This window comes from Equus quagga, chromosome 5 (genome assembly GCF_021613505.1).
Source record: "Equus quagga isolate Etosha38 chromosome 5, UCLA_HA_Equagga_1.0, whole genome shotgun sequence".
Classification (NCBI taxonomy): Eukaryota; Metazoa; Chordata; class Mammalia; order Perissodactyla; family Equidae; genus Equus; species Equus quagga.
The window spans coordinates 87,500,802-87,514,746 of record NC_060271.1 but is presented as its reverse complement, the minus strand read 5'-3'; the positions used below and the strand labels follow the sequence as shown (position 1 = coordinate 87,514,746).

The 13,945-nt window shown below is 38.1% G+C and overlaps 1 protein-coding gene across 2 annotated transcripts in view; it reads left to right on the top strand.

Annotated features, from left to right (window-relative positions):
* Window positions 1-13,945, top strand: part of COMMD1 (copper metabolism domain containing 1) — a 155,093-nt gene that overhangs the window by 63,645 nt on the left and 77,503 nt on the right. For both annotated transcript variants that reach the window (XM_046660181.1, XM_046660180.1), the window contains exon 2: window positions 2,124-2,405. In XM_046660181.1, the coding sequence (XP_046516137.1) occupies window positions 2,124-2,405 (282 nt within the window). The remainder of the gene's footprint in view (window positions 1-2,123; window positions 2,406-13,945) is intronic.

The window sequence follows — 13,945 nt, the reverse complement described above, 5'->3', positions numbered from 1 at the left end:
CTGGTGGTGCAGTGGTTAAGTGCACACGTTCTGCTTCTGCGGCCCGGGGTTCACTGGTTCGGATCCCTGGTGCCGACGTGGCACCACTTGGCAAGCCATGCTGTGGTAGGCATCCCACATACACAGTAGAGGAAGATGGGCCCAGATGTTAGCTCAGGGCCAGTCTTCCACAGAAAAAAGAGGAGGATTGGCAGATGTTAGCTCAGGGCTAATCTTCCTCAGAAAAAAAAAATTCCTGGTATGGAGTCTGGGCACTGATATTTTTAAATGTATCTCATGGTTCCAATATACAGCCAGTGTTGAGAACCACTCATTTAAGTTGTGGAGGAAAGGGAAGAATTGAAGATAAGTAAGTACCAGGCTGCCAGCTTAGATTACTCGTAGATGAAGGTGGCATGCCTTGAACAGGTATGTTCCATGGCAGCTATTCAAATATTTCCTCAATTAAATGAAAATTGAGGACTTTGAACTCAAACCAAAATCAGTTCCTCATTTAATCTCTGCTTATTCTAAATTTGGATGAATTGACCCCAGTTCAAGATATTATTGACTGGAACCCAACCAAAATAACTTCTGTCACAAGTGAAGTTATATCAGAATGGATATCTTGATATGATTTAAGGAAAGAATGATACAAGTCACCTGAGTTGTGGTGTGATAGTGTGAAGCAAAGTGCCAGTGGAAATAATTTGACTTAGTTATAGTATATTATACAAATTAATGCTTCTATTGAGTGGCATAGCCAGAGACTTTGGGTCTTTATACCTGGTAAATAGGCAGGTGTTCAATAAATGTTTATTGAATTGTAATGTGAAATATCTTTAATCTGTGTTGTAATATTTATTTGTTATAAAGTTGTAATGTTTACTGTACAACTTTTTAAACTCGCAGAGGAATAAAAGGCGGTGTGTTTGTAGAAGTCCCACCTCCTCTGCTTATACTCTACCTGTACATTCCTCTGTTCTCTCTGCTAGTACCCAAGTTTAGTCAGGATTCTTGGTTTCAAATGATAGGGAGACGGCTTAAGCTATCTTGGACAATAAATGGAATCTTTTGGTGCCTGTAGGTGGAAAGGATGCTGAGGTAACATACAGAATTGAAGGAAGGGCTGTAGGAACCAGGGCCTTGGGGATTATAGAACAGGGATATCTCTCCATTAGAACCCACTCTCATCTCTGCTTGGCATCATTCTGTTTTATTGTAGTCAGAACTTCGCCAAAAGATCAAAGAGGCTGTCTGCAATCCCAGCCTCATATCCTTCCAGTACCATGACCCCAAGAGGCAAGACCATTTCTCCTCCTGCTCTAAATAGGGAGAATTATTTGGATCAATCAGTGTGCTCTAAGAAAGGAGGGGACTATGATTTGTCTGATTTGAAGCTCGGGCAAACCCACATGGCCAGGAGAGGATAAGGATATACCAAAGAAGAAGCAAGGGACAGCTTGTCCTGAGACCAGATCATTACCCGTCACTGTCCTCTCCAAGGCTCCATTGGCCCAGCCCTCTGGGCTGAATGATTTCTTACTTCAGTTTAGCTGCTTACTATTCTCAGAACAGCAATGGCAATTAAATTTTGAAAATGTATGGAAAAGCATAAAGTAATGTACAGTTTCAGAGTAATGTTATTGTGAATGAGCTGTTTGACTGAAGATGGGCTACAAAGCTAAAATAACACATTTATTAAACAAAATTTACGTAGTGCTTCTTACACACAAGGCATTGTACAGTTGTAGTATATCCAGCCAAGCCTGACATTGTGAAATTATTTGAGATTTCATCAGAGAACTAATTAATTTTATTCCCCTGTTTTATTAGTTTATTTTTATGTTTTTATTTTATTTATTATTTCGCCACCGTGGAACTGGGTATTTAAAAATTAGATTCAAGTTATTGATAGAGAATTGAGTGACATGGAATTTTAACAGTAGCTTTTCTGATATTCAGTATTTGCAAAGGGAATGTTTTTGTACTTATGAAGAGCTTATTCTCATTGCTGTCACTTGCTGACCCTTTTTAAAAGCTTATTCAGTGATTAAAAATCACTCAAAATATGATCCGTTAAGAAGCTATCTTTTTCTAGTTATCTACCAAATTCAAATTTATTACTTTTTCTGTCATTATAGTCTATTGCATCTGCAGACATGGATTTCAACCAGCTGGAGGCATTCTTGACTGCTCAAACCAAAAAGCAAGGTGGGATCACATCTGACCAAGCTGCTGTCATTTCCAAATTCTGGAAGAGCCATAAGACAAAAATCCGAGAGAGCCTCATGAACCAGAGCCGCTGGGACAGTGGGCTTCGGGGCCTGAGCTGGAGAGTTGATGGCAAATCACAGTCAAGGCACTCAGCTGAAATACATACCCCTGTTGCCATAATGGAGCTGGAAATAGGGAAAAGTGGACAGGTGAGTTCAACTTCAGTTTCCCTCTGTAAACTATATTTTCCATTACATGTTAGCCATACATTCAGATTGGTTTTATGTAGCACTTACTTTGCAAAGATAAGAAGAAGAATAGGAAAAGACCCTGTTTCCTAGAATCCCTTTGCAGAGATGGAATCTTCTGAAGATTTAGATGCTCCCAATTGTGAACAGTCTGGAAACCAGCCTCAGGGTCCTGGCAGCTAGCTCAGAAGAACAAAATGGATCAATAAGGTAATTGCACAGAAAAGTTGGCCACTACTCTATTTTGGATGGATCTCCAAATTCTTGGCATTTGGTCAGAATCCCCAAGGCAGTGATTTAGATAGGCTAAATAAAGACCAGGAATTGAGATTAAACAACACAGAACAAAACTGTCTCACCCAGTCATCCTTATAGGCAGTAAGGTATAGGAGGCGGTGTATCTTAATTACAGTAATGCATTGTTCCTAAAGACCCTACTGTGCTCTCTGTTCTTGAGCCCACAAATAATTTTTAATTTGATCTTGATTATTTACAAAACACTACTGCTTTTCCTTGCAGTTTCCACTATTATAGCAGACTATGTTAGCATCTACATGGTTTTTCTTGAAGTCATTCAGTATGTGCTTCAGATGACTGCCAGATCAGACTTTTAATAACCTGGCGTATGTCTTTTGGGGGAAAAAAGCACCAACTTGTAATTAGGAAGAGAAAACCCAGACTACTGAATTAGCTAACCAGATTTATTTTCAAATGAATAATCAAATAAGTGCTTCTATTACATCCTATAATAGAGATTTTTTTTTCTTCTAATGCTGAAAGCAGTTTTTTAGCTGGCAGTTTCCCTCACATATTCCCTTCTTGAGTTGCTTAGGATTTTTCAGTTTTGTAGTTCTGTAATGATTTTAATTTTAATTTAAAAGATAATTTCTTTTAAAAAAATAACTTTTTCAGAATACATTTGGAGGATTTTTTATTCAGTTATTGTACAATAGTGCCAGTGCCCTTTATTGGCGTTGGTTTGTCTGACCCTAAGGGCCATTTTCTTAACCGTTGTGTTATACGGCCTTCCGTTTCGATTGTTCCCAGACCAGAAGTCTGACAGACTAGAAAGATGTGGTAAGTACACTTGTATATCTAAGTTTCACCAGCCATTTGTACAGGCTGTTCATTTTTTATTCTGGCAGTAGTGATTATTTCATTTTGTCTTTAAGTGTTTATCACTTGGGCAGGAATATGAAAACATACATCTCTATTTCAAGACTTTCCTAGAAAGCTATTATTGTATTTCTTTAACTTGATATAGTCCTACTATTTCTTGAAATGGAGTTTATAATGTGTCCTTTTGATTTTAGTAACTTATGTACCATTGAATTTATTGCTGCCACAGGGGTTTTTAAATCTCTATGATTTTTCTTTGATCTTATTTGCCAAAGTGGCAAAAGTAATTATTTTTTGGCAGTGGAATCATTTTTGTCAATCAGTAAATCTAAACATCACTACAAATGATCTGTTTGCTTGCTCCAAGAACATTTTGTGTTCACTCAGAACAGGTTGATAAACTTTTTTTTGAGAGGCCAGATATTTTAGGCTTGACAGCCATACAGTTTCTGTCACAAGTACTCAACTTTCTTGTTGTAGCTCAAAAGCAACCACAGACAGTATGTAAACAAATGGGCATTGTTGTCTTTCTAGAAGATTTACCTGTTTCAGTAGAATTGATAGGTCTTAGAAGTCAAAGAGTCCTTAAGCACTTATCTAAGGTGAATTACACAGGTGAGGTGGTATATCCCCATTTTCTAGAGAAGGTTTCTGAGACAGGTGAGTGACTTGCTTCAGTCATAACTGATAAGTGATAAAGTGAAAGCTAAAATAGGTATCACCAGACTTATTTTTTCCAAAAACCATTGATATCAACATTTAGGAGCTTTTGTTAGATTTTCACAATGTTCTATGCCAAGAAAACATGTTGGTTATACAATATGGTAATCAAGAGCATTGATAGGAATATCATTCAGCAATAAGAAGGAAAGAACTTTTGAAACACACAACAAAATGGTTGAATCTCCAAATCATTTACTGAGTGAAATAAGCCAGATAAAAACTTTTTTTTATCATAATGTATGATTCCACTTGTATAAAATCCTAGAAAATTCAAAGTAATCTATAATGACAGCAGATGCCTAGGGATAAGAGTAGAGGGAGGGATGGGTTAGATAACAGAGGGGTGTGTGAAAACTTATAAGAATGATAAAAATGTTTGTTATCTTAATTGTGGCAACGGTTTCATGGGTATATGTATATATATATATATATATATCTCAAAACTTACAACATTGTATACTTTATGCAGTTTATTGTATATTAGTTATAAAGTTGTAAAAAAAGTGGTCACTGTGAAAATCATTGAAAATACACTTTAATCTGCAAAATTCTTTGTATGCAAATTTATTCTTAAATTAAGAAAAGTTGTAAAGAAAGACGTAAATGATAGTAGAACCTAGGCTGGTAGTAAAATATATTGCCCAGATCCTACAGGAAATATTTTTGTGAGACTGCATTCTTGGTTAGTACTTCTGTCAGCTTCCAGGTGAGTGTTAGTTATGAAATACTCCACTAAATCAAGTTTCCAATTTATAGAATACCTGTAAGCAACAAAGTCAAAGTTATTTTCACATTGCTAACATTGTATAAGCTTGTGAGAGAATTAACTAGGATACCAAGAGGTTGCTTCCTCCAAGAAGAATGACCAAGCTTTTTGAACTCTGGGTGTGTGTGTTTGTGTGTCTGTGTGTGTGTCTGTGTCTGTGTGTGTATGTGTGTGTGTCTATTCATGTACTCCAAAGCAGCTAAATTACTGTCTTTGATTTATGTCATTTAGTGGTTCTCAATTATGGCTGCACATAATAATCACTTGTGGAGCTTTAAAAATTTTCACATTCAAGACATACCTCAGACCAATTAAATAAGAATCTGTGGGGATGGGACCTGGGTATCAGTATTCTTTAAAGCTGGTGATTCCATTATTCATCCAGAGTTTAGAACAACTGTGTTGAAGGTAGCCAAATAATCTAATTTGAAAGGTTAATAGAGCTTAGTATCAAATTTTTACAGTGAGAATTCAGTATATGTTGCCATGTTACTTCTACTTACCATAATTTGTAGAGTGCTTGGGGACCATTTATTCAGGAACCAGAAGTGGTGGTGGACTTTTTTGTTTTCCCCTGCCTATTTAAATTTCTTTCTCCTGCTCATTTTGTCAGTGTTAGTTCTTTCTTTGGTCCAAAAAGTACATTTGACAATCAGCAGCCTATGTGCGTGCATTACCTTTTTTTTAATTAACCACAATATATAATGCCTTTGGGATATGAGGAAACCAAATAGGAAAGTAACTAAGGCAGTACATTTATGGAAATCTGCAGAGCTAGAGAAAATGACTATGTACTACTGACCAAATTACTTTTCTTGTAGTGAATGTTTTTATCCAACAGAAATAAAAGTTTTGTAATATTAAAACATGAATTCAATTGAAAAGTACATGGAAAATTTTGAGGTGAACATTTCATGTCCAAAGAGAAGAACATCAAATGCTTTACTTGTGCACTTGAGATCCTGTCGTATTTGGTCATAAATCACTGAGGGACCCAAGCCTTGAGGAATGGTGGAATCTGGCTTGTATCTTTAGGAAAGTTTTATTGTTTTGCTTACTTAATTAACATCATTGTTGTGTTTTCCTTTCCTGGGACTTAAATAGAAATTGTCATAGAATGTTTTCTTTTTTTAAACAGTAACTTTTGGGGGGATAATTCACACGTTCAGTGGAGTATCATTTATGGTTATTTCTTTTATTAAGGCTGAATTTTGGTATTTTATAAAGATGTGTTGGTTTTTCTTTTGTGACTTTTTGTTTTTCAAGATCCAGTAAGACATTTTTTGAGTAAACATTTAGCCACAGCTTCAGTGCTGAACCATATAGTAATAAGTTATTTCTCCCTTCCTCTTCTGAGTTGTTCATTCATAAACATTTAGAGTTACCCTGCCTGTAGAGATCCTGAAATATAAAGCTCTGTTTCTTTATTGCCTTTTTTTTTTAATGGGTAGTGTTAGTGTCTTTTCTAGACTAAATTTTAGTGTACCAAACACTTCCCTAGTTTGGGGTTGTTTTCAGCAGACATAGGGAAGAAGACAGAATCTACTTTTACTGACCTAACTTTTTTTTTTTTGAGGAAGATTAACCCTGAGCTAACATCTGCTGCCAATCCTCCTGTTTTTGCTGAGGAAGACTGGCCCTGAGCTAGCATCCATGCCCATCTTTCTCTACTTTATATGTGGGATGCCTGCCACAGCATGGCTTGCTAAGTGGTGCCCTGTCCACACCTGGGATCCGAACCAGCAAACCCTGGGTCGCTGAAGTGGAACGTGTGAACTTAACTGCTGTGCCACTGGCCAGCCCCTGATCTAATTTTTTTCTTAATTGAGATCCTAATAGTTTATAACGTTGGGAAATTTTGGTTGTACATTATTGTCTGTCAGTCACCATATGTATGTGCTCCTTTATCCCTTATTCCCACTCCCAGCCCCCTTCCCTTCTGGTAAGCACTAATCTCTTCTCTTTGTCCGTGTATTTGTTTATCTACCACATACGAGTGAAGTCATACAGTGTTTGTCTTTGTCTGGCTTATTTCGCTTAACATAATAGCCTCAAGGTCCATCCATGTTGTTGCAAATGGGATGATTTTGTCTTTTTTTATGGCTGAGTAGCATTCCATTGTAAGTATATACCACATCTTCTTTATCCAGTCATCAGTCTATGGGCACTTGGGTTGCTTCCACGTCTTGGCTTGCAACTAATACTGCCGTGAACATAGGCATGCATATCTCTTTGAATTGTTGATTTCAAGTTCTTTGGATAAATACCCAGCAGTGGGATAGCTGGGTTGTATGGAATTTCTATTTTTAATTTTTTGAGAAATCTTCATACTGTTTTCCATAGTGGCTGCACCAGTTTGCATTCCCACCATCAGTATCTGAGGGTTCTCTTTTCTCCACAGCCTCTCCAACATGTTCTTTTTTGTCTTGGTAATTATAACCATTCTAACAAGTGTAAGGTGATGTCTCATTTTGATTTGCATTTCCCTAATGATTAGTGATGTTGAACATCTTTTCATGTGCCTGTTGGCCATCTTTATATCTTCTTTGGAAAAATGTCTGTTCATATCCTCTGCCCATTTTTTGATTGGGTTTTCTGTTGTTTTATTTTTGAGTTGTATGAGTTCTTTATATGTTTTGGAGGTTAACCTCTTATCAGATATATGATTTGCAGATATTTTTTCCCAGTTGGGAGTTGTCTTTTCATTTTGTTCATGGTTTCCTTTGCCTTGCAGAAGCTCTTTAGTCTGATGAAGTCCCATTTGTTTATTTTTTTATTTCCCTTGCCCGAGTAGACATGGGATTCGAAAAGATCCTTCTAAGACTGATGTCAAAGAGCATACTGTCTATATTTTCTTCCAGGAGTTTTATGGTTTCACATCTTCCCTTCAAGTCTGTGATCCATTTTGAGTTAATTTTGGTGTTTGGTGAAAGATAATGGTCTACTTTCATTCTTCTGCATGTGGCTGTCCAGTTTTCCCAACACCATTTATTGAAGAGACTTTTCTTTCTCTGTTGTACGTTCTTATCTCCTTTGTCAAAGATTAACTGCCCATAGATGTGTGGTTTTATTTCTGGGCTTTCAGTTGTGTTCTGTTGATCTGTGTGTCTGTTCTGTCTGATCTGTTTTGGTGTGAGTACCATGCTGTTTTGATTACTATAGCCTTGTAGTATATTTTGAAGTCAGAGATTGTGGTGCCTCCAGCTTTGTTCTTTTTTCTCAGGATTGCTTTAGCTATTTGAGGTCTCTGGTTGCCCCCTATGAATTTTAGGATTCTTTGTTCTATTTCTGTGAAGAATGTCATTGGGATTCTGATTGAGATTGCATTGAATCTGTAGATTGCTTTAGGTAGTATGGACATTTTAACTATGTTTATTCTTCCAATCCATGTGTGTGGACTATCTTTCCATTTAATTTATGTCATCATCAATTTCTTTCAATAATGTCTTACAGTTTTTGTTGTATAGGTCTTTCACCTCCTAGGTTAAGTTTATTCCTAGATATTTTGTTCCTTTTGTTGCAAATGTAAATAAGATTGTATTCTTGAATTCTCTTTCCGTTAGTGTGTTATTAGAATATAGAAATGCAACTGATTTTCATAAGCTGATTTTGTACCCTGCAACTTTGCTGTAGTTGTTGATTATTTCTGATAGTTTTCCAATGGATTCTTTAGAATTGTCTATATATAAAATCATGTTGTCTGCAAACAGTGAGAGTTTCGCTTCTTCATTGCCAATTTGGATACCTTTTATTTCTTTTTCTTGCCTAATTGCTCTGACCAAAACGTCCAGTACTATGTTGAACAAAAGTAGTGAGAATGGGCACCCCATGTCTTGTTTCTGTTCTCAGAGGAATGGCTTTCAGTTTTTCCCCATTGAGTATGATGTTGGCTGTGGGTCTGTCATTTATGGCCTTTATTATGTTGAGGTACTTTATTTCTGTAGCCATTTTATTGAGAGTTTTTATCAGAAATGGATGTTGGATCTTGTCACATGCTTTCTCTGCATCTATTGAGATGATCACATGGTTTTTATTCCTTATTTTGTTGATGCGGTATATCACATTGATTGATTTGTGGATGTTGAACCATCCCTGCATCCCTGGTATAAATCCCACTTGGTGATGGTGTATGATCCTTTTGATGTATTGCTGTATTCAGTTTGCCAATATTTTGTTGAGGTTTTTTGCATCTATGTTCATCAGCGATATTGGCCTGTAATTTTCCTTCTTTGTGTTGTCCTTGTCTGAGTTTGGGACCAGGGTGATGTTAATGTGTTAGGAATATTCCATCTTCTTCAGTTTTTTGGGCTAAGTTGAGAAGGATAGATATTAAGTCTTCTTTGAATGTTTGGTGGAATTCTCTAGAGAAGCCATCTGGTCTTGGACTTTTATTTTTTGGAAGGTTCTTGATTACTGTTTCAATCTCTTTACTTGTGACTGCTCTATTCAGATTCTCTGTTTCTTCTGGGTTCAGTTTTGGGAGGTTGTATGAGTGAGAATTTATCCATTTCTTATAGATCGTCCAATTTGTTGGCATATAGTTTTTCATGTTATTCTCTAATAATCCTTAGTATATCTGTGGTATCCACTGTAATTTCTCCCCTTTCATTTCTAATTTTATTTATTTAAGGCTTCTCTCTTTTTCTTCTTAGTGAGTCTGGCTAAGGGCTTGTCAGTTTTGTTTATCTTCTCAAAGAACCACCCCTTAGTTTCACTGATCCTTTCTACTGTTTTGTTTGTTTCAATTTCATTTATTTTTGCTCTAATTTTTATTATTTCCCTCCTTCTGCTAACTTTGGGCTTTGTTTGCTCTTCTTTTTCTAATTCTAATTAGTTGTAGTTTAAGATTGCTTATTGGAGATTTTTCTTGTTGTTAAGTCAGGCCTGAATTGCTATGATTTTCCCTCTTAGGACCACTTCTGCTGCATCCCATGTGAGTTGGTGTCGTGTATTTTCATTTTCGTTTGTCTCTAGATTATTTAGATAGATATTTTTAGTCTTTATTTTCATCCTTTTGTTTGTTTGCTTTTAGTCAGAAAGATTAGCCATGAGCTAACATATGTTTCCAATCTTCCTCTTTTTCTTTTCTGCCCCAAAGCCCCAGTACATAGTTGTATATACTAGTTGTAAGTCATTCTGGTTCTTCCATGAGTGATGCTGCCACAGCATGGCTTGATGAGTGGTGTGTAGGTCCACACCCAGGATCCGAACTGGTGAATGCCCCCCAACCCCACCAAAGTGGAAGTGCACGAACTTAACCACTTGGCCATGTGGCCAGCCCCTCCAGATATTTTTTGGTCTCTCCTTTAATTTCTTCAACGATCCCTTGATTGTTCAGTAGCATGTTGTTTAGTCTCCACATGTTTGTCACTTTCGCAGCTTTTTTCTTGTAGTTCATTTCTAGTTTTGTAGCATTATGGTCGGAAAAGATGCTTGATATGATTTCAGTCATCTTGAATTTATTGTGGCTTGCCTTGTTTCCCAACATATGGTCTGTCTTTGAGATTGTTCCATGTGCATTTGAGAAGAATGTCTATTCTGCTGATTTTGGGTGGAGTGTTCTATATATATCTATTAAGTCCATCTGGTCTAGTCTTTCATTTAGTTCCACTGTTTCCTTGTTGATTTTCTGTCTGCTTGATCTAACCATTGATGAAAGTGGAGTGTTAAGGTCCCCTACTTGCATTGTGTTTCTGTTAATATCTCCTTTTAGGTTAATTGATAGTTGCTTTATGTACTTTGGTGCTCCTGTGTTAGGTGCATATATAAGTGTTGTGTCTTCTTGGTGGAGTGTCCCTTTTATCATTATATGCTGCCCCTCTTTGTCTCTCATTGTCTTTTTTGTCTCGAAGTCGATTTTGTCTGATAGAAGTATGGCAACACCTGGTTTCTTTGTTTGCTGTTAGCTTTGAGTATCATCTTCCATCCGTTCACTCTGAGCCTGTGTTTGTCTTTAGAGCTGAGGTGTGTTTCCTGGAGGCAGTGTATCGTTGGATTTATTTTTTTAAACCATCCCGCCATTCTGTGTCTTTTGATTGGGGTATTCAATCCATTTACCTTTAGAGTGATCATTGATATATGAGGGCTTAATGCTGCCATTTTATCACTTGTTTTCCAGTTGTTCTGTATTTCCCTTGTTTCTTGTCCTGTGTATTTCGGACTGCCAGTTCAATTTTATGGCTCTCTATGATGGTTTTCTCAGTTTTCTGTTTATTTATCAGTTATGTCTCTGTTCTGATTTTTTGTTTAGTGGTTACCATGAGGTTTGTATAAAAGATCTCATAGATGAGATAGTCCATTTTCTGATAGCCTCTTATTCCGTTAGTCTAAGAAGATTCCATCCCTTTCCCCTTCCCTTCTGTGTTATTGTTGTTCCCTTGTAAGTTTTGTGTTGTGAGTTTGTGGTTAAAATGAAGTGATTAGGGGCCAGCCTGGTGTAACAGCAGTTGAGTGCACATGTTCCACTTCTCGGCAGCCCAGGGTTCGCCAGTTTGGATCCCAGGTGCAGACATGGTAGTGCTTGGCAAAAGCCATGCTGTGGTAGGCGTCCCACATATGAAGGAGAGGAAGATGGGCATGGATGTTAGCTCAAGGCCAGTCTTCCTCAGCAAAAAGAGGAAGATTGGCAGATGTTAGCTCAGGGCTAATTGTCCTCAAAAAAAAAAAAAATGAAGTCATTATATTTATTCTTGATGTTTTCCTTCCCTTTACCTTTAATGCTATGATTAAGTGTTTGCTAATCTGTTTTGATAAGAGAGTTATTTTTTTCTGATTTTGTTGCCTATTTATCTCCTTGCTCAAGGTTTTGTAACCCCCCCTTTTTTTTTCCAGGTATGAGGGCCTGTTTGATCATATCTTGTGTGTGTGTCGGGGCGGGGGGTGGGGTTCTTGTGGTGATGAACTCCCTCAGCATTTGTTTATCTGGGAAGGTTTTTATTTCTCCATCATATCTGATGGATATTTTCACTGAATAGAGTATTCTTGGCTGAAAGTTTCTGTCTTTCAGAATTTTGAATATATCATTCCACTCTCTCCTAGCCTGTAAGGTTTTTGCTGAGAAATCTGCTGAAAGCCTGATAGAGGTTCCTTTGTAGGTTACTGTATTCTTCCTTGCTGCCCTTAATACTTTTTCTTTGTCATTGACTTTTGCCATTTTTACTACTGTATACCTTTGAGAAGGTCTTTTTACATTGATGTTAATTATGAGTACTCTTAGCTTCTTTTACTTGTAATTCCAGCTCTTTCACCAGGTTTGGGAAGTTCTCAGCTATTATTTCTTTGAACAGGCTCTCTGCTCCTTACCCCTTCTGTTCTCCCGCTGGAATACCTTTAATCCTATTGTTGCATTTCCTAATTGAGTCTGATATTTCTCAGAGAATTTCTTCATTTGTTTTTAGTCTTAGTTGTCTCTCTTCTGTCTGAAGTATTTCTGCATTCCTATCTTCTAAATTGCTAGTTCTATTCTCCATGATATCAGCTCTTATTTAAGGACTCCAGATTTTTCTTGACCTAATTCATTGTGTTTTTCATCTCCAACATTTCTCATTGGTTTTTGTTTATAGTTTCAGTCTCTTTTGTGAAGAATTCGCTCTGTTCATTAATTTTGTTCCTGGTTTCATTGAACTGTCTTTCTGAGTTCTCTTGTAACTTGCTGAGTTTTTTTATGATAGCTATTTTGAATTCTCTATCATTTAGATTGTAGATTTCTGTGCCTTCAGGCTTGATTTCTGGGTGTTTATCTTTTCCCTTCTGGTCTGGAGTATTAATATACTTCTTCATACTGTTTGATGGGGTGGATTTGTACCTTTGCTTAGTGATAGTATCTGGTCACAGATTCCTCCTGCCAACATTGACAGCGGGGAGGACAGGAGCTGTGTATTCTGAGCCCACTGTGATCCCTGTCAGCTGTGCCTGTCTGAGCCTGGGCCACTTCTTGGGACCCCTGCAGCCCTGTGGGCTCTCCCACTGAATGGCGAAGCAATCACATGGAGGTGCAGGGCTGCTGCCACCTGCTTCCACAGTCCCACCGAGTTGCGCTCCCCGCTCAGGGCTGCAGCAGTACTATGGGCATTCGCAGCAGCCAGGAACTTACTGTGGGCATTCGTTGTAGCTGGGCACTCATTTGCCTGGTCTTGCAGATCTGCTGCCGTCTCCTCGTAGGTCGCACCAGCCATTGTGCTTGGTGGGCGGGGCCTCTCCACTGGGTCTGAGCCTGGGCTGCTCCCCATGGACTGAGATAGCAGTGTGGGCTCTCCCACTGGATACCACATCTCCCATGATCACGTAGGGGCTCAGGGCTGCCATCACCTGTTCTTGCAGTCATGCCAAGGCATGCTTCCACCCTTGGGACTACAGTAGTGCCATGGGCGCTCCAGCCAGGAGAGCAGTCACATGTGTGTGCAGGGCTGCCATGGGACTGGAGAGTGCTCACCACGTATCTCCACCACCTCCCTCAGGGTAGTCCATCCACCTTCAGATGTATAGCTGCACAGGTCTCTCAGGTGTCCTCATGTGCTGTATGGGTATCTTCCACTGCTCAATGAATGTCCATTTAGTCGTAGTTCAAAGCGGGGGAGACAGAGGGAACATCTTACTCCTTCATGTTGTTCATGTTACCCACTGATCTAATTCTTTTTTGTCCAACTGACCATATGCTCAGTCTTGTCATTTATAAGCAGTTAGATACCAGGGATCACTCTGTAGAGTGATATACTCACTCTAATTTACAGAATCAAGACATGTTAGACTCTGGATTAAAAGACCAGCATTTGTCTGAAGCGTAGGTAAACACCTAATCTCAAAGGAAAATATTCACTTACTTTTAATTTCCACAATTCCCTCTAAAACTAAATACACTGATCTGCTTGTATAATTCTGGCTGGTAACGAGTAAA